Source organism: Corvus kubaryi, unplaced genomic scaffold (genome assembly GCF_017639235.1).
Source record: "Corvus kubaryi isolate FWS band 111438036 unplaced genomic scaffold, C.kubaryi_AGA036_p1.0 65250, whole genome shotgun sequence".
In the NCBI taxonomy this organism is placed as follows: Eukaryota; Metazoa; Chordata; class Aves; order Passeriformes; family Corvidae; genus Corvus; species Corvus kubaryi.
The window spans coordinates 1-24,169 of record NW_024581869.1 but is presented as its reverse complement, the minus strand read 5'-3'; the positions used below and the strand labels follow the sequence as shown (position 1 = coordinate 24,169).

At 45.7% G+C, this 24,169-nt stretch overlaps 1 protein-coding gene across 1 annotated transcript; it reads right to left on the bottom strand.

Annotated features, from left to right (window-relative positions):
* Positions 1–2,117: 2,117 nt before the first annotated feature.
* LOC121673159 (ATP-binding cassette sub-family A member 9-like) lies at positions 2,118–24,163 on the bottom strand. Its single transcript, XM_042046243.1, has 38 exons — positions 24,044–24,163; positions 23,351–23,561; positions 22,961–23,119; positions 22,310–22,410; positions 21,544–21,770; positions 20,540–20,678; positions 19,945–20,130; positions 19,278–19,410; positions 18,710–18,875; positions 17,963–18,021; positions 16,892–17,002; positions 16,296–16,471; positions 15,855–15,974; positions 15,360–15,498; positions 14,695–14,785; positions 13,983–14,122; positions 13,421–13,540; positions 12,702–12,861; positions 12,290–12,456; positions 11,734–11,861; positions 11,416–11,553; positions 10,437–10,550; positions 9,716–9,886; positions 9,448–9,561; positions 9,147–9,254; positions 8,503–8,571; positions 7,861–7,952; positions 6,909–7,029; positions 6,461–6,575; positions 6,111–6,202; positions 5,163–5,326; positions 4,575–4,650; positions 4,002–4,096; positions 3,311–3,430; positions 2,931–3,071; positions 2,684–2,763; positions 2,536–2,591; positions 2,118–2,410 (listed from the first exon to the last, which is right to left on the bottom strand). The coding sequence occupies exons 1-38, from the start codon at positions 24,146–24,148 to the stop codon at positions 2,321–2,323; spliced, it is 4,794 nt and encodes a 1,597-aa protein (XP_041902177.1). The 5' UTR covers positions 24,149–24,163; the 3' UTR covers positions 2,118–2,320.
* Positions 24,164–24,169: the final 6 nt, after the last annotated feature.

Here is a 24,169-nt window from a genome sequence, read left to right as displayed (position 1 = left end):
GTACCCTCACCCAGTGTTATTAACAGTGCCATAATTCACTGGGTGTTTTCATACCTTCCAAATAATATTTTTTATTTATCCTTAGGAAGAATGCTTAAGCCTTATCTCAACAGGAAGGTTTGAGAGGAATCCAGAGCTTGTCCTGGAGGAGCAGAGATGCTGAGCCTCCCTGGTATGGACAGGCAGAATGTCCCGGAGACTCCCAGCTCTCCTTTGTTGTTTTTCTCCCCTCAGGCACTTCTGCAAAAGACACTCCTCACCCCATGGCTTCTCTTTTGCCTGGCTTCCTTCCCCTTCCTCCCTGGCAGAGCTCCGGCTTTATTTGTGTCAGAAAAAGCAAACAGAGCACATCGCTGTTGAGGCGCTGGAGCGGATTGTCCGAAAAGTTAACTCAGGACATTCTTGAGTCGTGGCCAAGAGAAGAAGAACAAGCCCCACAACAAACCACACAAAAATCCTTTTTCTGGCAAACTCTGTTGTGTTCCTCAGGGCAGCAAGAGGGGCTGAAGTCAACAGCGATGTCACGGCACGGGCCGGGGGAACAAACAGTGGCAAACTGTTCCCGTGGCATCAGCCACAGAGCAGGAGCAGCAGAGAAGTGCTGCCTGCTGGATAGCAACTGCTCTTCCAGCTAAAAAGCATCTTGGAAACGTTAAAATAAGCTTCTCCTGACCAACTCTGCACTTCTAAAGGGGATGGGTTTGGTTTCGCCCCAGGCTGTGGAGCGTGGCTGCCCCTCCGTCACCCACAGCAGCATCCCTGGGCTCATCACGGCTGAGGGACCAGGGCTGGGAGGGAGCAGGAGCAGCTGGGACAGGGGCTGGGCTTGGAAAAGTGGAGCAGTTGGATGAGCTTCCCGCTGCTCTGCCCAGCAGGAAAAAACCACCCCTAAGATCTACATCCCATTCAGCTGTTAAAGACGGAGGCCGACAGCCAAGGTCAGTCAGTCAGGGCACAGGATGAAGCTAAGGCCTGTCCCCAGAACATCTCCTGGATGCCCAAACTTTCTCCTCCCCTCCTTGCAAAAGGAGAAAACCCAGCCGTTAGGCGGAGAGGTGGAGATGCCAGGTTCCAGCCAGGGAATCTCAGAGACTCCTCCCTGCCCGCTCCTTGGCAGAGCGCTGATGTTCGGAGATCCACGTGGAGAGCACAACTCTGGGAGGGTGGCTGGCTGCTCTGGGGACTTTTCCTGGCAGGAGCAGCCCATCTGTGAGCCACGGCAGCCACCTGCTGGTACCTGCTTGCCCGCATCCCTGCCTGCTGTGTCCATCCCATGGGATGGCACTGCCCCTGGCCTCCAGCGGGTCCCCAGCCCAGCCTTTCCCAGAGGGTGCTGGGGGACGGAAAACGGGGCACCGGGGGAAACACCTGAATGCAGGGAGTTCCTATTTTATTTCATTTATTCTTGGTTTTTTAAAATTTGTTCTTTAGCCTTGGCAGGCAGGTGTCTAAGAGGAGATGCTGGTCTGCTCAGACGGGGCAGGCTCCTGGTGCTTGCCCTCAGCTCCCCACCAGTTCCCCCATCCCTCCCAGGCACCCACAGGGGTTGGTGCTGGTGAGAAGCCCCCCCCCGTCTTCCCAGTGACCAAAGCAAGGCTCAGCCTGCTGTCCTCCTTCAGCACTACTTCGGGTCAAAGCACACCTTATTTTATCCTAAATAATAGATGATGGTATAAGAGCTGCCAGTTTTCCCTTTATTTATCCAGCCACTGCTGAGTCCTTTCCTCTGTCCCTGGCCCCAGTGGTGGGGATGAGATGGGGCAAGTTGGCCTGAGCTGGAACTCACAGCAAGAGCAGCTTTTTGGGTCAAAATACAACCCAGTGCCCCTCTCTCCCAGGAATCAGCACCTTTGCTGGCCACATTCCACGAGCCAGATGGGTGATTCTCGGGACTGAGCAAGGCAAAGACCTGGTGTCCTCCTGCCATGGATGAGTGAGGTGTCAGAGCCTTCCCAGGGTTTGCTCCTGATTCTCTCCAGAGACTGAACCCCCTTTCCCAGCCACAGTCTCCCTCACAGCCTGGGGATCAGGAATTCATTCCACAGGGGTATTCCTCAGCACAGCAAATCTCCGTGAGCCAGTCTGAGCTGGGGCACAGATGAATGTCAGGCAGCAGCTTGTCAAAGGATAAAGGCTTTATTTATTAAAATAGTAACTCTTTTTCTCTCTGTGAGGCAGAAGAACACCTGCAGGGTGTGTGTGTTGTGACATGGGGAATGGGAGTGCTGGGGCTGCAGCTGATCACAGGTGTCAGCAGCACTGATGAAATTCAGTAACACCAATGAAATACATGGAATATTTCCCACCGGGGCTCCAAGACTCAGGGGTGAAGGGGTCTCTGCTCCACAGCCCCGTTGGATGCCACCTCCAGGTCCTGCTCCTCTGCATCCCTGGTGAGGTCTACAAACACCTGCAACGGGACACAGTGGAAACAACCTCATCATTGCCATGGACTGGCTGTTTTTGTGCTGGTCACAGGTTATTTCTTCCTTTTCCACAGGCAGTTCCCAACCTGGAGCTCCTGCATCAGCCTACCTGGTGCAAAGTGTTCAGTGACAAGCTGTACTCCTCAAGCTTGAAATTCTGTTTAGCTGCAGAGGGATAGAGAAAGCATCCTTAAAAACCAAATCCATATAAACAATTTTTAAGTGATTTCCTTATTTAACTGATTGTTTCCTTTTACCTGCTTCTAGCTTGGAGAAAGACCTGGACAGAGGCAGTGCATCTGCCACTGGAATCTTGTAGGTGAGCAAGGAAGAAGTCCTGAAAAAGTAATAAAAAAATGAATTCTTCATCTAGTGACTCAGCATCAAATTCTGGGGGGGTCTGTGGGGTAACTGTGCTCCAGGTAAATCCCTGAGCAAGGTCAGTAGCAGGAAAAGAGCATCCCAGCCCAAATCCAGGCTGGTGTGCAGCACATGGACACTGACCTTTCCTGCCGAGCTGCGTGGGGGAAGAGGTTCAGCATTTCGGTGTGGACAGCATCGCTTTGCCCCACGTCTGTCATTTTGAGTTCTAGGTGGTAACTTGAGCCAAACTTACTTTTGAGATCCTCAAGGGAACCGATGTACCTGCAGAGGGGGGAAAACATTGCTCAAACCACCATAACCAGCAAATAAATCAATCGCTGGTGTTGAGGAGTAGCTGTACGTCCTCTTATTCATCAGTTTATACTGTGCTACCTCCTCACAACACTGACTGTTACACACTGGGGAGGATCCAAACCAGTATTTTCCATTAGATTAAGAATTAAAGAAACCAAACACACCCCACAACCGCCCAGACTAAGCCCCCTGCTCCCGGTGCCCACCGGAGCCGGCCGGACACCAGGATGGCCACGCGGTCGCACATCGCCGCCGCCTCTTCCAGGGACTGCGTGCAGAGGATGGCTGCCCTCTCCTTGCTCTTCATGGAGGCCTGAATCATTTTCCTGGGAACAGAGGGATCACAGTCACTTCCCGGGAAGAGCCACAGAAAATCTCCTGGTCTATGTCTCCCTCCCTAGAAACAATTTTTAAAAATTATTAAAAGTGGACAACTATTTAAAAGACTTCAGTTTTCTCGTTTAAAGATGACGTGGACGCCCATGCCATATTGCAATTTGTCATGTCAGCGTCCCCCCAGTGTTACACTGACGGTGTAAAGTGGTGATGGAAAGCTAAAGCAAACCCCAGGGCTGGATGCCTAAAGGGAGAACCACCCACAATTTTTCTCTTGCTCTGAAGAAAACAGAAATTTGTGTCTTTTGTACCAAACACATGGGTTCAGCTGGTGTCTACTGAGATTTTTTGGGAGTATGTTAATGACCATTATATTACAGGGCTTGCTGCCAGCTGAGTGAGGAGCTCAGCAAGTTCTCCCCATCCCCTGGCATTAGGAAAAAGGGGAAAGACAGATCTACTCCGTCACCATGGCCCAAGAGTTCCTACAACAGGGAGGGTGAGGCCCATCCTGTTCAATCTGTCCAGAGCTCCCATTTCTGCCGAGCCAGGGCTGCTCACCACATGCGGCGCTGCCCTTTGGGGTCCAGGCTCACGGATGGCTCATCCCAAAGCATCACCATCGGGTCTCCCAGGATGCTCAGAGCAAAAGACAGCTGGAATGGGAATAACACGATGTCAGGGCTCCTTTATTTACTTGCAAAACTGGTACATCTTAATCCCCATGAATTTTTCAAAGCTGAAGCTCTTGATTCCAAAGTACAGGAGGAACAGGGATTAAAAAAACCCCACTTTAGGTGTTCTCAGTTAACATTTTAATCTCTCAAAATCAGATTTTCCTGAGCCTGCCAAAGATGTGAAAGTGGTTTTCCATCCCATTTACTGGCAGATGTAAGTGGTGGGGCGTGAAGAGATGATTGTAAATCCAATTTGTGGTTAGCACTTATTAAACACACAGTGCAGGAGAGTGGGAAAAGAGAGGGGTGGGTGGGAATCCTGCCAGGCTGGATTCAGAAGGTACTGATGAAAACAAATGATGCCAGGAACCCACTCAGCTGAAGGTTTCCTGTGCACCACGTCCAAGGAAGAGTGAGCAGGGTTTGCTCAAGTAGCAAAGACAAAAACAACACACACCTTTCTGGCTTCTCCAGCAGATAAACTCCTAGCAGGGGTCTTGAAATGCTTCATGAGATCCAAGGCCCTTCCTGTGCTGTGGGGAATGGAAAGGGAAAAGCCTTGAATGACCTCTTGGTGTACAAACTCTGTGGTCAGGGTGCTGAGGAACCAGACACTGACATGTTTGGGTTGATATCCATCACCTTGGGCTACTTGGTGATTTTGCTCCCAGCTTGGATGGTAAATTGAGGAATTTTTGCAGAAATTCAAGGTAGGAAGTGCAGCTAATGAGAGAAATGAGTTATTCATGGAACTGGCCATGAACTGGGGCAAGTTTGAATTTTTTTTTCTGAATTTTCCCAGGTAAGCCTGGGCTACAGTCTTCATTGACAAGTGATTGAGAACAGTATAAAATAGCAGACCTCATCAGGAGAAGCCACCTCTCTAAGGTGAAAGGCACTGAAGGTGCTGTCTCTTAACCACACAAGGCAGGTTTGCTAACAGAGAAACCCTTCCCCACACTATAAAATCAGAGTGATTGGGCTGGAAGGTTCCCTGCCTCTGGAGGGAGGGACCACAAAGAGATGAGATTGTTTTGCTTCCTACCAGCTGATGGCAAGAGCAGCATCTTCTTCCCTCATCCCTCTGACAGCAGCAAAGGCCTCCAGGTGCTGCAGCACCGTCAGGTGTGGCCAGAGTGGGTCCTTCTGTGGGCACCAGCCCAGGGCCCCCAGGCATGGGGGGGCTGCATCATGGCCCCTGAGCAGCACCTGCACCAACACACACAGCTCGGTAGTTGTGGGGTGACAGAATCACCGGGTGGTTTGGGTTGGAGGGATCTTAGAGCTCACCCCATCCCACCCCTGCCATGAGCAGGGACACCTTCCACCAGTCCAGGCTGTTCCAAGCCCCGTCCAACTGGACAAGCCAAGCAGTTGTGGGGTCAGTAGCCACTTGTGAGTGGTCACTGTGTGGCTCCATGGGCAGGGTGATCCTGCTCCATCTGCCTTTTCACTTTGGGTAATGTTACCAACATCAGACTGTCTTTTCCCAGTAACACTTTTCTATTTCCAACCTTCAGTCCCAAATCTGTAACAGCAATGGCATTTCCCCTCCCCCAGCACATGCCATTAATCATTCTGCACATAATTAAGTGATGGGTTGTTACTGGCCCAGCACTGCTCACATTCGTTTTCAATTTCCTGGTTTTGCAAGGCTGTTTATGGAGAGTGTTATTTTTGGGTTTTTTTAGATGTCAACTTTTCTTACAGGGCTTGTGACATTTCGCAATGGGTTTCCAATGCCAGCTGAAGATCTGCTGTTGCTCAAACTCTTAAATCTGTAACACTGACTTTGCTGAACACTAGAATTTATGCTTGGCATAAATCAACACTTTCTTCTCAGCTCTGGGTAAATACCCAGGACACACAAATTGTACATAAACATCCATAAATCCCCTGACTGTAAGGAGATGTTGCTGGTTTGCCTTATCGCATCCTTAACTTTTAAAGGCATCAAGGTCATCTCTGCAGCTGCTCCAAAGGAGCCACCTACCTCCCCAGCAGTCACTGCTACACCTCCAGAAATCATGTTTATCGTTGTGCTTTTCCCAGCTCCGTTGGGTCCTAACAGACCTAACACTTCTCCTGGAACAAATATGCAACAACTGTTAATAATATTTATTGTTGATATGACTTCTCCCCTGTATTCTACGTAATATCTAAAAGTACAGTGGGACAAAGGGTTGTTTTATTCCCGTAAATTAAAACTTGGAATGCAGGAGCCCAGAGCGTCAGGTCTGGTTGCCCACAAGAAAATTCTAATAGAAATACTGTCTCCAAACGAGACTGTCACTTTAGACTTTAGTCATTTATATTATAGGGAGTGCAGCGAAGTACTTGAACCTTTTTTAACACCAAAAGAGAGATTTTTGACGGCAAGTTTCTTCTTTTTCTTAAAGATGGAAGTGGCTGTCCTGACTTCGTATTCCTTGCGCAAACTGTTGACAACAACCAAGTCCTGTGGAGATATGAAGAGGGAAATAAAAACTCTCCTCCTATCCCACGAGACAGCTGATCTGTTCTTACTATTAAGCAGGACTTTGAAAAAGAGAAAATTTCTAAATTAAAAAGCCATGAAACAGAGGGGGAAAAAAAAGGGAAAACAAGCAGAATGGGAATAAATATAATGGTGCCAGCTAAAGTCCTTGTGGTGCCAGGGTGACCATGGGCTGGACGGTGAGATCACACAGAAGATCTGAGTGCATGAGCCAAGAAAGCAGAGGCAGAGGAGAGAATGAAAATGATGGAAAATGAAAAGGGAAACGATCCAGAGGGCTGGGATTGGATTCACCTCCTCCTGCTGCAGCGAGGCCATCGCGCTCCGCACCCTGTCCCTCTCTGCCTGCACTTCGGGCGGTTCCTCTCCAGGGTGGTCCTTGTTCTGCTGGGTGACCACTCTCCTCGGCTGGATCCTATGAGTGGAGGAGAGATGCTTTCACTGGGAATCACTTCCAGAAAGGTTTGTGCTTATAAGTTTTTCCCCAGTGCAGCGCCAACGAAACACAAAATTTATTTGACCTCGGGGAGCTCACAGACTCAGAGCTGGAAGGGACACACAAGGATCACTGAGCTGTTCCACAGACAGTGTTTGCTCAAATATTTATTCCTGGGGGGAAAACTACACCCCACTGGCATGGCTGAGAAAATAAAGGCCAGTGTTAGCTTTTCCTTCATCTTTAATTATTGACTGGTTCCCTGCTGCACACATGCCAATCATCTGTTCAAGGAGAATTAAAATACACGTGGCAGGTTTGCAAACCAGTTCGGGTATTTAACCCCCACACTTGGTAATGTTTGATAATTAAATACTTTTTACAAGTCTTTTCCCATGTGACTGAGGCGGTTGGTCACTTGTTGTTGGTGACAGATAAGCAGACAGCACTTAGACAACCCCAGCCTGATGAAGATTTAGGGAAAGTCTCCATCCTATTGGGAGCAACACTGACACCTTTGAAAAGGAGTTAAAATCTTTGTGTTTCAATTTGGATCTATAATTTAGCCCCCTGTAGGGAATTTTCCTGAAACCTCAGCTATGAACCTTAAAAAAAAGCTGAAATCACAATTTTTATTCTCTCAAGAACATTGAAAAAACTAAAACTATGAGCTTTATCCACATTTTGAAAAACAATTTTCACACATGATGTTTCTCGCTTCTGCTGTCAAGGTCCTGCCTGGCTGTGCAGCTCTGAGCCCACCCTGCAGACTGGGATAACTGTGGCTCACAAGGAACCCCTGGGACACACCTGAAGATGGGATCAAATCCTGTAATTGCTTCTCCATATCTCATCTCCAAACAGCGCAGGAGGAAAGCAAAAATCACACAGTGGATGTACGGCTAAAAACCAGACATTGATTAGGTTTGCATGGAGACCAGGTAACAACACACTCCATTAATTTAATTATAAAGGGATGCAGGAACCTATCTCATTAATTTCAGCTGTTGAAAAGGTTGAAAAGGGGAAGAAGCTAAATTGATGCTTTGCATACATTTCACTCTGATATGCAGATTATTTGCAAAAGTCTTGCCTTCTTACAGCACTTCTAGCCCAGATAATCCAGCTGCACCCCAACAGACATCCTGTGGGATGGGAGGTCACATCATCCTTTTGTAGAAGCAGCACTGGAATGATCAGTTTATTAATAATATCTCTGCCTTCTACATGAGCTCCACTTAACCCCCTGCCCCATTTTTGCGGCATCCAAGGGCCACACGAGGCACAAGTCCACGATTACTTGGAATTCGCCTCCCCTGCCAACACTTAATGAGAAATTTTGACTACAAAACCCATTCTTTCTTTATGGGGACAGTTTACAAGCCCAGTGCAAGCTCACTGCATCAGAACAGTCATCCCAGCCCAAGCAAGCATCTCCAAACCCCTCCTTACTGTAAAGACAGGCACATAGATGTGATTCGATGTTTCAAAATCACTGTAATCATTATATATGATGAAATTCTGGAAGAAAGGGAGATCAGTCAATTAGAAAATTCCTTAGCATGGTGTGTCTCGGGGCAGGGTCAGAGCACGTGTGGCAGGTAGGGACATTCAGCTTTTCTTCGGGATGGGATAAAGGAGTTTTGATCTGCCTTTTTTTTCTTTGGTTCTTGCTGCCTCAAGGGGTTGTGGCTTCCTTGGGTACAGGAATTCAGAGGGGCCTCAAATCAGTCAGGTTAGGTCAACCTTTTCTGTCACTGCTTCTCTCTTCCCAGCTCTTTGACCTTCTCCCAGCTCATTTCCTCCCCCCTGGTTTTCCCACTCCACCCCTTTCCCCTCCCATGCCACCCTGGCTGCCAAAATACAACCACTGTAGCAGCTCTTTGTGACTAAACAAACGAAAAATATCCCAATCAAACAGAGGATTAACAGGTTAAATCTTGGCCTCTTCTCTCACTCCCCAGCCTGGAACTTCTCTTTTCCTGTTTTCTTTTCTCACTCTCTCTTTTTGGCTGGGAATTTGGGAAGTGCCTCTTGCTTTGCCAGTTTGCACTATTAGGATAATTACTGAATTTAGGAGGAGTTGTTTTGCTTACTAGTCCCGAGAACGTGATCCAGCCCATAGGTGGAAACACAGGAAGCAGCATACAGATGTAGTAAAGTGTTTCATGATGGTCACTGTTCATAAAAGCAGTATAATTCACCTGGAATAAAGCAGAAAAACTATTTCCAGTATTACTGTATTGTTGCTAAAAATCCTGGTTATTTGTCAGTGATTCAGGTTGTCTTGCTGAATATTGATATAAATTGAAATTTATTGATGTAAATCTGAAATAAAGCCCCAAGTGGCAAGGTGTGTAAATCAAACATTTCAGAGTGAAGATGCTCCTCACTTACCAAAATGAAAGTTAAAGACCAAATGTAACGATTGCTTCGTCCCATGCGAAATTTGAAGGCCATTAAATAAACAAAGAGGACAAGAGATATTCCATAACCAAAGAGGCAAATGATCTAGAGAGAGAGAGAGCAGTGAGTGACAAGGAGGTGCCTGTGCATATATGAAAACCTGCCCAGAGCAGTCCATTGCAAAGAAACTCTTTAAAGCCAAATCCTGCTGTGAAATGAGGGAAGGGAGTTATTTCCACCCATTTTGCCCAGAGCTCACCAGGGTCAGCACAGCGCTGGCCTCCAAGGGGCAGATGCGGGTGAAGAGCACCAGGATCCCAAACATGAGGCACATCAGGCTCCAGAAGAACGGGATGTCCACCAGAGCCTGCCCACACCAGTAGGCTGAGGGGAAGAGCCCCGCGAGCCGCAGCTGGGAGCGAGCCTGGAGCTGCAAAAGCAACAAAAATGGGAAAAGGGGAAGTCTAAAACATCATTCCTGCTCCTTCTCTATTCCTTTGCTCCTCCCTTCCCTGGCTGAGCCTTCCTCTCCTTTCCGAGCACTTCCAGTTCTTGGTTTGACTATTGTTTAAAACCACGTCATTCCTAAAAGGAGGAAGAAAGATCATTCTGATCTCAAAATCTTTATCAACACCCAAATTATTCTGAGCCCCAGCTGGTTCCCTGGGATGCAGAGAAGTGCACTTTCGGTACTCATCTGACTGATTTTCTTCTACCATCCTACCCAGAAATCATGGAATGATTTGGGTTGGAAGGGACCTTAAAGATCACTCCATTCCACGCCTTGCCATGGGCAGGGACACCTTCCACTATCCCAGGTTGCTCCAAACCCCATCCAACCTGGCCTTGGACACTTGCAGGGCTGGGACAGCCACAGCTTCTCTGGGAACCTGTGCCAGGGCCTCACCACTGGTGCTCTCCACAGACATTGCATCGCATTCACTCCTTGTGTACGACCACCTGCAGCTCGTGCTCTTTACCTTGTAATCCTCCACATTGCTCATCGCAAAGAGAGGAGGTAAGCCAGCAGCCAAAACCAGCAAGTAGGTGAATAAGCCGAAAAAAATGTAGTGCTTCAGCTCTGGGCTTTCTCCCTGTGGGGAGAAATTCAGAATCATCCACAATCGACAGCTGCCCAGGGAAAATCTGGCTGGCTCGATGCTCATAAGATGGTTGAACATACAAGTGAGCAAGAACACTAATGGTAAGTCAGTTGTGTTTAAGGACAGAAAACAAGGCCAAAAGAACAAAACCAAGACATTTAGCATCCTAGAATTTGCAGAAAGAATTTGGATTACTGTAAATTGTTGAGGATGGAGACCAACTTTTTGTTGCTGAGGAAAGGTCGGGTGTGCAGAGATCACTGTTGTATTCCCACCATATTCATCAGCACGGCCTGGTTGGAAGAGACCTTAAAGCTCATTTCATCCCCCCTGCCACAGGCAGGGACACCTTCTGCTATCCCAGGTGCTCCGAACCCCATTCAGTCCCGCCTTGGACACTGCCAGGGATCCAGGGGCAGCCACAGCTTCTCTGGGCACCCTGTGCCAGGGCCTCCCCACCCTCACAGGGGAGAATTTCCTCCCAATATCCAATCTAAACCAATTTGGCTCACTGGGAAGCCATTCCCCCTTGTCCTGTCACTCCATGCCCTTGTAAACAATCTCTCTCCATCTTTTCTTCGGGGACTGGAAGGCCACAGTTAGGTCACCCTGAAACTTCTCTTTTCCAAGAACAAACCCAATTCTCTCCACACAGCACAAACTTAAATATCTTACAGTATGGAAACCCCACAGAACCTGCAGGAGGAATCATCATTAAACACCCCCAGAAACCAACAGCAGTGGGACCACTGCCCCCAGCCCTTGGAACCTGCTCCCCCAGCCAGCTTTCCAAGCTGTACAATCCTCATCCCTTCAGCTATCCCAGTTAATTTTGGCCCAGCCAGGCAGGACTCACCGTGTAGAAGAGCTCGCTCCAGACGCGGAAGCGCGCGGTGGAATTGAAGAGCCTCAGGAAGGTGTTGCTGAGGATGTTCATGAGCACAGGGAAGCAGTTGATGGGTTCTGGGCTGCACATGATTGTGAACTGGTGGCTCTGAAGATGTCAAAACAAAATTCCTTCATGTCCCTGAGAGGTGTGAGCAGCACTACTGAAATTATTTATTATGCCAAAAAAATATTCTCCCTTTTCTGGCGTGTTTATTTCTCTCATTTAAATGCTTTTCAGAAAGTCCTGTTGATGTACAGGATGAAAGAAGGAAAACATATCTCTCACCTTGCCTTCCAGGGATATTTTTATAGCTCCATTATAATTTGGAAGGCTAGTGATGTTTTTCTCCAGAGCTATTTCTGGGTTTATGTTTTGAGTCTTCAAAGCAGCAATGAAATCCTCGATTTCTGATCCTGAAATCAAGTCAAGGACAGAAATTAAGAGTCATTAGAGGGTGTTTATCTTTAAATATAAACAGTTTCATATAAACAAGTTCTTACTTGCAAAGCAGAGGTATGTTAAATACCCCAAATATTGAGATTCTAAGCAAATATATATTTCCTATATTTTTTTCTATTTTAATTAAACTGGCTAAACAAAATATATGCTTCGTATTTAGCTTATTTATTGCTTTTTTTTTTAATTTGCAGGGTTCATTACTCTTTTATACATAATCTGGATTTGCTTTTACACATAATCTGGATTTGCTTTTGCTCAAAGGAAAACACCTCCCAATGTACATTCCTTTATAAATTTGGGGCATTTGCAAGGTTGCTCTGTCAATTATAATAAAATTCACATTGGTGCAGAAAGTGAGTCACCACCACACGTTGTTCCTCACCTGTGTCATTGAAGATGAGAAGGTTTGTAGACCTATTATGAATTTTCTCTTTCGTGGGAAGAAAATAGGGGCTAGACGTGATTTCCCAGCTGCTGGAGTTGTGCCACAGATGGAACAGCATTAAAACCATCAGTGGTGGAAGGATAAATGTTCCAAATAACAGCAATCTGGATAAGAAAAACAGACCGTAAGTGAGGCCAGGGGAAATCCACCTTTAAGTAATTGTGTGATTTATGGCGAGATTTAAAACTTAAGCGAGGCAGAGCTCTCCCAGTAAGTTCAGGCCGCCCTTATTTCTGCAGCTTTGAAACATTTCCCACCTAATTCTCTGCTTCCAAATATCTCCAGCAGTATTTAGACCTTCCCTCAGCCTCTCCAGGGCTGCAGGGTAGGTGGGAGCTCCTGTACTTACATGGCCTTGAGAAACTTCCCTTCATGCTTCAGTCTTAGGAGGCGAATTCTCATCACAGCACACACTTGCTGCCTCCAGAGCATCATCCCACTCATGGCCAGGATCCCCCGCTTGGAAAACACCGGGAGGCCCTGATCCCTCTCCTCGAGGTCTCCATCTCCTGCGTGTTCACCATGAGAAATGGCATTACCCACAAAGAGCCTTCAAAGCACACGTTTTAACCCCAAACAATCATCAAGGATCTTCTGCTCTGAACAGAGGGACGCCTTGATTTTTATGTTTTTTTAGACAGGAAAGTAACAAGGGCAGAGAAAAGGAGCCAAAATTTATCCAGAATAGAATTTATATTGGTGATTTCAGACTGGCTGAACCTGGGCTGGTGTGGCAACACATCCAAGATCTTCACTGGCCTTGGGAAATGCCTTCTGCAAACTTTATGCCTTCCCACCTCCTGGCTGGGGCTGCACAACCCTTCAAAGGTAAATACCCATCCAACACCAGCCTTAATTCTTGTGCTTGAAAGCCTTTGGGAAGGCAAGATGGAATCATTTGGGCTTCTCCAAAAAGATATTCCTCACTGAAGACAACTGGGATACAACTGCCACTCCAGGCCTACCAAAATTCACATTTAGCAGAAATTTATTAGATATTCAATTACAAGATATGAGTATATGGAACTCTAAGGATACCATGCTTGCAAAAGGGAGTCAAAGCTTTACCTTCTGGATCGATGGTTTCCTCACCCTGCAGCTTCAGGAAAACATCTTCCAGGGTTGTCCTGGTCACCTCATAATTAACAACCCCCTGCAAGAGGCTGCTCTCGAGGTGGCTCAGAAGATCTGCATAGGAGAAACAGCCAGACTCAGCGCAGGCACCACGGCTGGTGCTGAGCACAAACTCAGCCAATTAAGATTGGATGTTCCAGCATTCACATCATTAATCCCCACAGCCTAAAAGTCATCACGAGTTTATTGTGCTCTTTAGAGGTAAGTAGTGAAAAATTCAGTGGTTTTGGTTTTCATGGGCCATCCTGAAAACAGATGAGGGTCAGTGGATTTTAGTTTGTAGAGATTACTTGGTGGATTTTCTTTTTTCCATCTGCATTATTTAAATTACAATGTGCATTGCAGGCTTTCTGTAAGACTGGTATTTATGCAGCTTCCCAATCCCACACATTATGGACCAAGGAATATAGTTATTCCCTTCACAGTGACTTTGATTTCTGCTTTTCCCACCACTGGGTTTCCCTTTGAAACCCTGGCACAGCGACAGGTTTCTTACCTGGGAAGCTGTCAGTGTTTTCCAGAGGCAGCATAAAACACAGCTCATCCCTCATCTGTCCCTTGAGCACGGCATCAGGGATGTACTGTCTGACCACGGATGACACAAGCTCTGGGTCACACAGGTCATTTATGTGCATCCTGTTTAAAAAACGCCATTGTTATAATGTTAAATAAGAAAAAAAATGGGTGCATCATCAGGTTGGAGTCCAAAGCCAGTGGTGATTCTTCCATAAGGAAACCTCCAAAACAGGGCAGAACTTCAGTGGGAATTTTCAGAGCCATCTGCTGTGGCCCTGTTTTTGCCATGCATGCAAGAGATGGTTGAGGTTAAGAATTATGATTCTGGACAGTGCTGCTAAACCAAGAACTCAGGAATCAAAATCCTAAGAAAAACAACTTTGCATCAAAGCCATTGTACGTCACTCTGGCACCACAGATCACCTCACTCTGGTCCCCTTTCAGCTACAAAGGAGGTTGCAAAGTCATTTTAGCTGCTCACTCAGAGCTTTCAGGACTGGGTTCCAAAGAAAAGCAGCTTGTTGTCCAATGCAGGGAAATTTTGGCAGCCTTAAAAACCTTCTAAAATGAATTGTCAGGATTTCTATTACTGTCAATACAAACTCTACAGAAACACAGATTCTACAAGAAAATACTCACGAGAATGAGAAGCTTTTCACAAAAAGAATGATGACCAAACCAAAAAGTTTTACCTTAAGTGATAGCCAATTCCCCATTTTCTCTTCAAGTAGAGAGATGAGCCAACACTCTGTAATCTCCCACTGGAGAGGAAAGCTTTCCGATCTAAGGAGGAAGGGATACAAAGGATTTAGGGGGATTTACAAGAGTGCAGCAGATTGACCTCACTCTGCTCCTTCTGAACTCAGCAAACATTGTAATAATAAATTGAGATGAGTGAAACCAGGCCAGTGCTGAAGGTCCTTTTTTTTTTTTAAACCATTGCCTTTCTCCTAAGTATCCTGGTTAATTCTTTTAGTTATGCATTCTTGTGGGCTTGTGGAGAATTCCCCACGCAGCACAGGAATAATACAGAAATGGGAAATAAAGTCAAGTGAAATCCAGAAAAATAAACCGAGTTTTACTGACATAGAGACATATCCAGATAACGTGGGAAGTGCTTTATCCTGAAGAAGAGTTTTTTATCCTGAAGAAGAGTGATTTATCCTGAAGAGAAGCATGAGCAAAGTCTGGGAGGGACACATCAGCCCAGTTTTTGCCTTTGCCCAGCTCAGGCTGGGTGGTCAATCAGACAAAGCGTGTCCAGCGAGCACAGATTGTGTCCCAGTAGGACCCACCCATGGGCTCTGCCCTGGAAACCCCTCATTTGCAGCCCCCCAGAGTGACAGTCCGGGCTCACCAGCTTGAGCATCAGCCTCCTCCATGGAGTGGGTGGTGAAGAGTGTCACACGCCCGGCGCGGCGCTCCCGCAGCAGGCTCCAGACTTGGTGCCTGGAGCAGGGATCCAGCCCCGCCGTGGGCTCGTCCAAGAGCAACACCTGCAAAGGTCAATGAGATCAGAGCTCCCCAACTCCAAGCTGTGTTTACTTGGCTTAATTCCACGCTTGCATCATGCATTTCATGCTTTTGATGATCTCACTCAGAGGAGAAAATGCATCCTCAAGTATTGGTCATTTTTATTGCTCTTTCTCCTATTGCAGTATTACCACCCTTCTAATTCAAAATATGGGGCTAATTGAACCAGATTCCCCAATCCTTCCAGCAAGTGAATTAATGGGTCAGTAGCCTTGGAATGGCAGGGGACAATCACAACAGTCTCTGTGCCAAGTCAAAACACAAAGCTATGCCCCAAAAGTGTACGCGTTGTGTGTGCATAAACACGACTGGTCCCCACCTGAGGATTCCCTAAAATTGCAATTCCAAGAGACAATTTTCGTTTTTGCCCTCCACTCAGGGCATCAGCACAAACATTCTGAACGTCGGTGAGGTCCAGCATGATGAGAACTTTCTGCACCTTGGGAGCACACGAAGACAAGAATCAGATTTCCAAAGCACTGGGCACATTTTAATTCCTAAATGGCTACAAACATTACAGGAGAGTATAACTTCAAGATTTCAAACTTACCTACTTTAAATGGCTTTGCTTTGAGACAAGTAAGAAAAATCTGAGTTTTAATTAATGACATAAGAAAGAACTGGAAAACTACTTTACCACTCAATTTGGTTTCTTGTCATTCCACAGAAGAAGATGCAGGTGATCATCTTTTATAAATAAAGCACAAAGTGCCCAAGATGACACGGAAGAAAAGTCAGTGGCTGACAAGCACATACCAACCTCCTCATCTACTTCCTTCCACTGAATCCCCTTGATGTGAGCAAAAATTCTCAGGTTTTCCTTCACTGTTAAGGCTTCAAAATGCAAATTAATTTGGGGGCAAATCCCAACCTTTGCCTGCCTTCCTTCCATATTCCACACTTCAGAAGCACTGTAGTTGTAGATCATTGCAGAACCTGCACAGGGGGATGAATGAAACATTTGACATTAATTATGGCACCATGGATGTTTCTCAAGTGTTAAATTAAAAATTAAAGAAATGAAAACGCAAAATAAGTGGATAGTCCAAAGATTTAATACACCTCAAAAATATTTCAGAACACCAAAAAAAGAAAACTTATTTCCTATAGGTGTGCAGCTCATGGAAAGCACCAGGCCATCCAGATGGACAAATGACCATCTGTGCATGATGCACACATGAGCGTATCCATAAGGGATCCATTATCCCTGGAGCTCGTGTTGAAGGGGAAATCTGCCCTGACAACAACACAGCACAAATGACTTAGGGAAAACTTGGAGGTTTTTTGTATATTTCCCCCTTACACTTGAAAAAATGAACAGTTCCTCCTCCTCAGCATCCAGGCCCATGATCTTACCTGCCGAAGGCTTGGAAAATCCGCTGAGCACATTTAACAGAGCAGTTTTCCCAGATCCACTGTGACCCAGCAGTGCAGTGATCTGGCCTTCATAGATATTTAAGGACAAACCTGGAATAAAAATAGGACAACAGTAGGATGGAAGTGTGTGAGAAGTAGACTTGGACCTGTAGCTGTTCCCACAGGTGACAGAAGTGAGAAGTGACATTTCTTTAGAAGTTGAGAGGCAAAACCACATCCAAAAGCACAGGTTGGTTCTGCAGGAGTTAGGCCTAAGCTTAGAAGGGAATCATGTCTTGACTGAATTGGAGGAACAAATGTGTTATCTTCAATGTCTAAAGAATTTCAACTTCAGTTTTCTACGAAGTTCATAACATTTTATTTTAGTGTGGCTTAAGAAATAGTCCTCAGGAAGAGAAGAGCCCTCAGATTTTCCAACATGTGAGATTTCAAGACTTACTTGAAAGCAGCCAGACTTTGCTACCTCATTTTCTTTCTAAAAAACCACTTTGTCTTCCTGTGGGTTGTTCAGGTTGTGTTTGTTTGTTTTTTTCCACTCAGTATCAACTTTTGAGGCCATATTGATACTTTTAATATTTTAATATTTTTCATTTTTGATATTTTCACTTGGAGTTCTTGTTAAAGGCATTCAACAAATACCCCATGACTTTACTGTGTCAACTATTTGAATTGGCAAGCGCTTGGAGAACACAGCTCAAGGAGGGACAGCAATTTTGGCCATAAAATCCTGAGTTTGCCCAAAATAGTTTACATTTTGAAAGGGAGGTTTGAGAGGGGATTTCTAGAGTGGTTCATCACTGCAAAAACACAGCTTTTAAGGAGACCTCTGCTGTTGGAAAAAATAATAAACAGTGATTTTCCTGGCGGGAGCAGGGAGATAAGGACCTGGTAGAAATTTGCCAGTAATTTACCCCAACAGAAATAACCATTGCACAATGCAGTTGAACAGGCCCAGAGGCAGAATTCAGTACAGCCAACAGCACGTTTCAAAACACTTTGGGCTCTTATCTAGTGAAAAACGAATAAAAGAATTACAAAGCCTCTCCTTACCCTTTAAAGCTTCAGTGCTCTTGTTGTTCTTCTTGTATATTTTTTTAATATTGTTTAGTCTAAAGAAAAGCAAGCAAGCCATTACTTTTAGAATCAAAATTTGGGGCTGTTTCCTCTGCCTCAAAACAACCTTTGAAAACTATTGGGAGAATATTTCCCAACCTCCTCCTCAAACAGGTCCTGTAACAGGAATCACTCGATGTAATTCATTTCTGGTGCCTTTAAAGCAGGATTAGGTCCTGTACTTTTCTAAAAGCTGTTAAAAGGTTTCAAAGCCAAACTCGAGGAACACTTAAGAATGAAGCAGGAGGCTCGAGGGAACGAGATAGCCTGTGGTTATTTAATTTAGAGTGATGACCTAGCTATTATTTTGGCAGATTTTGGTTTGCTTTCTGGTAATAACCAGCAGGCAGCACCAGCCACGAGCCCACCCAGCCCTGTGAGGATGGACAGAGCAGCATTTTATGCAGCACACTCTGCTTAAAGATGATGGGGAAAGGGAACAGACTCAATGCTGAGAGGAAAGTGCAGGGCAGGGAGTTGGAGGATGCCCCACATCCAATAAATGTTCAAATCCAGCTCTGGAGTGGGATGAAACTCAACAACCCCTCCCTTTCACATATTTGCATTCATCTTATCTATAATGCCAGCTGACAGCCTCACACTCACCAGTGCAGCGTGGCTGTGCTCTCTAGAGCCAAACAACCCATGCAGAGCTCTATTTTCCATGCCAAAGGAGTTCCTTACCTGATGGCTTCCTTCCCATCAAAGCCCAGTGGCATTGGCTCGGTGTCACTGGCCAGAACCGGGTCATGGCTGCTGCCAGCTCTCACCCCCATGTACCCACTGCTGCCCTTGAGCCAGTACGAGGGTCTCAGGAAGAAGGCAGGAGGATGTGGGACCCCGTACTTGCCTGAATCAGAGACAGAGAAGGTGAAATATCAACCCCAAAACTTCCATCTGTCAACTCTGACAAATGCCCAGCCCAGGAGCGCTTCCCCGGTAGCTGCAGAGCGTGAACTTCAGCAGAGTGAAAGAATTGATAAATTCTGCAGTTTAAGTTGTCCATATCTGTACAAGCAGGTGGGGCATAATCCATTTACAACCTCTTTGGTTCCAAAATATCAGATCAAGTCCTACAACATCCTTCCGACCCCCGTGGCCAGGGCTGTTGGAGCAGGATCTCAGTGCCTTACTGCAGGGTTACAGTTTTCTCTCCTCCCACCACCCCTTTGGTAACTTTTCCCCTAAAAAGCAGAGAATTGTAGAAAAAAAGCAAGGAAGTTTGCATTTTTCCCCTCACATTTTCACTCACCAGGCAAAACCTTATCAAAGTAGATGGCCAGCAGGAAATACAAGACACTGTCAAAGCTCAGGATGAGGTACAGGTTATAGAAAGGGTACAACTCTGGGCTAAATGCTGGTCCATATTTTTCTAGTTTTACCATCTAGGGGAGGGGAAAAAAAAAAAGCACAATTCAGATGCAACATTTCCTTCAGGCAGAAACACTTCACTGCTGTGTCATCACAGCCATTTTCACTAAAAACCCAATTCACTCGTGATCACGACACTGTTTCTAAGGAGGCAAAGGGTTTATGATGACCACAAGCCCTGGAAATGCTTCAGTAAGCTGAATTTCAAATCAAGCAGAAGTTACAGAGAGCTGCACGTGCTGTTTGCAAAGGCAGCACTTCCAGCCCTCCCAGTTCCTGCAGCTCTTGGTACCGCGTTCCACCGCTGCCGTCCTTTCAGAGAGATTTAAATTTGTTGCAGCAAAATTCCTGATGCAGCTGAGTGTCCAACCATCTTTGCCACGAATTAGCACAGATTTTTTGGAGCCAAGTTTTCTTTTTAAAAGCATCTAAAGTGGAGGGGGGCGACTGGGTTGTTCTGGCAATGCAAATTTTGGGTTTTGCTGTTCTCTGGCAGAATTTTGGGGGCTGAGCTTTTGTGATGAGCACTGGTTTTATTTTGGACATACCGTTGAAAGACCAGCTGCGAAGGCAAAAGGACTGAAGAGGTTTAAAATCCATTCCAAAGCCCGTGGCAGTTTTTCAAACAATGTCAAAAAGCCCAGTGACCCAACGAGGATGTGAAGGAGAAATCCCACAAAACTGGAAATATTTGGCTGCTTTAGCAACGAGCTGAGCAGGAAAGTGAAGTGAATCTGCAGCAGAGAAAACCAATAGTTAGCAGGATGCATTTCTGCTGCAATTAAAAAAAACCAACATGAAAATAGGAACAAAATTAGAGATCCAGCTGAGTTTCAGTTGTTCCCTACAGATGTTTTGTTTAGCAGACAGCTCTGAGATTTAGGGCAGTTTTATAGGGACAGACAAATCACTCCCAGCCTCATTTTAGCACCTCTCTTTCCTCTGATTTTGAGTCAGAATCTCACAAAATGTAATGGGATTGATATAATAGCCTACAAACAATAACAATAAATCACAGCAATGTATTTTTGTTACTTTCTCATATAACACCAGCCCTAGAAAACTCTGCAGTCTTTCAGCTATTTTAATTAGGAGACAGGAAAAAAAAGGGTGCATCATATAAGAATACAAAAGCAGACTTACAGATGCCGTGCCATAAAAGAAATAAAAAAAATACACTTCCAAAAAGCTGTTGTGATCCAAAGCTTCGCTCAGGGTGACCCAGGTCAGCAGACTGGCTGTGATGGAGACGTACACAGTGTACAGCAAGCTCCAGGATAACCTACACAGGAAGGCACAGTTATTTTTGTTCCTGAGCATGACAACACTTGCCTTGACATTGCCAATACAAGACAAATTGTTTTTAATTCAAATATTTTGTAATTCCACCCATTTACAATTTCCAGACTGGACTGCAAATACCAGAGAGTCACAGGAAGGGTCAGGTTGGAAGGGACACAGAGGGTCAACGTCTCTGCTCAGAAAGAGTCATCCCAGAGCACGTGGCACAGAAATGTGTCCAGATGGGTCTGGAGTATCTCCAGTGAGGGACACTCCACACCCTCTCTGGGCAGCCTGTTCAGTGCTTGGTTACTGCTCAGGAAAGAAGTTCTTCCACAAGCTCAGGTCTTGCATGTGCCCAGATCTCTGCAGATGCAGCGATGGCAGCAAAGGGACACAGAGAATCTGCAGCCAGGACCTTTTATCCATGTGTTCTTCTGAACCATCTGAAATATTCATGCCCAGATGGATTAGGAAGCCTGTTTGGATAGACCCTGTGTCCCTCCTCTGCTTCATCATTTAGGGGTTTCTCCAGAATTTGCTGTTCCTTCACTTTTTCTGCGTGCATCCACAAGGCAAACAACCCCTCCACAGCCAGAACCCTGCTACACATACCCCTGCTCCACGAGGAGGGCTCCTCTTCCTTTTTGGTGGGAGAAGAGCAACAAAACAACTACAAAAAACCTGTCTCAGAGCAACAGGCTTGGAAATAGAGGTCCCCCAGCAAAGAGAACCCCAGAATGGTTCCTCAAAGATCCCCTAATTCCAGCCCCTGCCATGGGCAGGGCCACCTCCCACCAGGCCAGGTTGCTCCATACAGTTGATAAAATAATCCCTGTAATTACAGATTAATTTCTGAGATTTACCAGTAGGCAATATCCTGCAGACCCATTGCTCTCATCAGTATCTTCAGCTTCTTCTTCTCCTTGAGAACTTTCACTGATAAAAAGTGCATGTACGGGCAGTAGCTCAATATGGCACAGATGATGAACCAAAGGTAATCCAGTTTAAACAGAGGTTTCATCATGGGGGTTTTCAGATGAACTCCAGTGATTGACTTCATTTCTTTCCAGACAGAGTGGTTGGTTTTCATCTAAAGAAAAGAAATCAGTCATTAATGTCATTTTTGCAGTGAAACAGTCAACATCAGACCAGACAGGGGGTTATAAGCATTAAAATGATGAGTTTGTCAGTAATAAGGTTATGTTTATAAGCAAATAACCAGGATTTAGTATCTTTTTGTACTGACTTGCAATAAACACTATTAAATCCTTGTTCCATTCACTGCCTCAAGCCATGAGAATGATCTGTCATTCTTCTAAAGTTTGAATTACACTAAGTATTTAAGAAGTTAACGATCACAAAAAATCAGAGTATCACAGAATCCCAGAATGCTTTGGGTTGGAAGGGACCCTAAAGATCCCCTTGTTCCACCCCTGCCGTGGGCAGGGACCCCTTCCACTATCCCAAGTTGCTCCAAGCCCCGTCCAGCCTGGCCTCGGACACTTTTAGGGATGGAAACATCAACTGGCTTGGTGGTTTTCTTGGTTTTTGTCTGACTGTTTGGTTTTTAAGTTCACACAGAACTCTGGAAAGAACAGCAAACGTATTTTCCATCACGAGCACACTTACTTCTATGACTGCTGCATCAATGCTGGACTGCACAGAGAGGAACCCCCCATACCAGTACAGAGGAACTTTGCAGTGACTTGCTGAAAAATCCCAGCAGGTTTCTGTTGGGGAAACAAATTTTTAAAAAGAATTAATCAATATTAATGAATACCTTTCCATATATTTGTGCATATAAGTACTTGTGCTTATAACACGTGGGGTTGCAAATGTGTTTTACCCAAGTGTCAGGAAATCAAGATTGGGTTTTACTCAGCCTTTTACCTTTTAATGTGTTAAATCTCTGGCCATGCACTGTATGTTAGAGGGACATTAATGCACACACAATTCTCCTTTCCAGGCATGATTTGATGTGTTATAAGGTATGAAAGGGAGAGGGACAAAAAGGATGATCTTCAAGCTCCCTTCCAACCCAAACCATTCTGGGATTCTCTGATTCTCTGACTGTACATGACATTTATGTTCTTCAAACTTTTTTCTCTGATTTTTTTTTTTCCTTTTACAGACACGAACCCTCAAATGTTAACTCCTGTCTTTCTTGAGCCATTTGGCACATGCAGCCTCCATCCCTTTGGGGCGGCACAGCAGCACAGAAATCCAGCTAAACAGTTTTTAAAGCAAAATCAAAGCCTGTGTTTTCATTTATTTTGTTACCGATGTGCTCAAAGCCTTCATTGGGAAACACCGCTCTGCCCATTTGAAATCTGAGAGTGTAGGAGAAGTCATCCTTAAAAACCACACCAATAGTTTCATCCTCCAAAATTCCTTTTTCTTCCATTTTTTTCTCATTTTCCATCTCTTCTATTATTAAACCTGCCATTAGAATAGATAAATAATATTTAAAAAAAAGAAAAGAATAACACCAGCACAGCTCTGATTATTCTCTGAAACTCTGATTATTCAGGCAACAATGAAAATGGGCATCACCACCATTTGTTCCCTCAAAAACCATGTGGAACAAATGCTCTTGTCCCTCCCCACCACTTGGGTGGGTCAGGGCCACTTCAGACACTGCAGCTGGAACATGGATTTAAGAGCATTTACCCCTCAGTGCGGAGCTGGAAGCCACTTTGGCCATTATTCTCCTGGTGGTGTTGGTTGCAGGGGTGTACATCAGTGTCACCCCCGTGGCATTGAAGGCCGGCTCGTCCAGGCGCCCCAGGAATTTGTAGGGGAACTCCTGGGTGGGGTAGTACATGATCAGACCTGCTGAGTCCCTCAGGATGTAGAGGAAAACCAGCGATGCCACCCATTCCTGGAGGGAAGGAAGGAAATGCAGAGGTGAAGGGCAGCCCAGGGAATTGCTGTTGTGGGGAGGCTCCTCCAGGACCCTGCTAACCCTGCTCCGACCCCACTGCCCAGTCCAGCTCCTCCGGCCTTTTCCCTGGGCATGAGGGAGAGCTGTCCCACAGGTGTGATGGTTTTAGAATCTGAGGAAGGTTTCAGATGGAAAACATGTTTTCTCAGTCCCGGAGCCAGCGAGGTCTGTGGATAATTTGACACTGCAGCCATGAATTGGACATTGTGTTCCTCTGGACAGGGCAGGATCAACAACCAAAAGCAAGCAGCCAGCTTTGTCACGAGGCACATTTGTAGTGTCACAGGAAGAAGGAACTGCTGACATTTCCCAGGGAACCACAGCTGAGCCTTCTCATATCCCCTCACACAAAAACAATGCAGCGTGAAAATACTTTGTAGTGGAAATCCTGATTTCCCTTTGGAAGGACTGACACTTGCCTGAAAACTTTTGGCCTTCATCCTCCACACCAGAAGAAGATTTTTCCACAGGAGAGCACAGGTTTGCTGAAATATTTGCGAGGCTTTCTTGGATACTGCCTGCATTTTTCCGGCTAAGATGAGAAA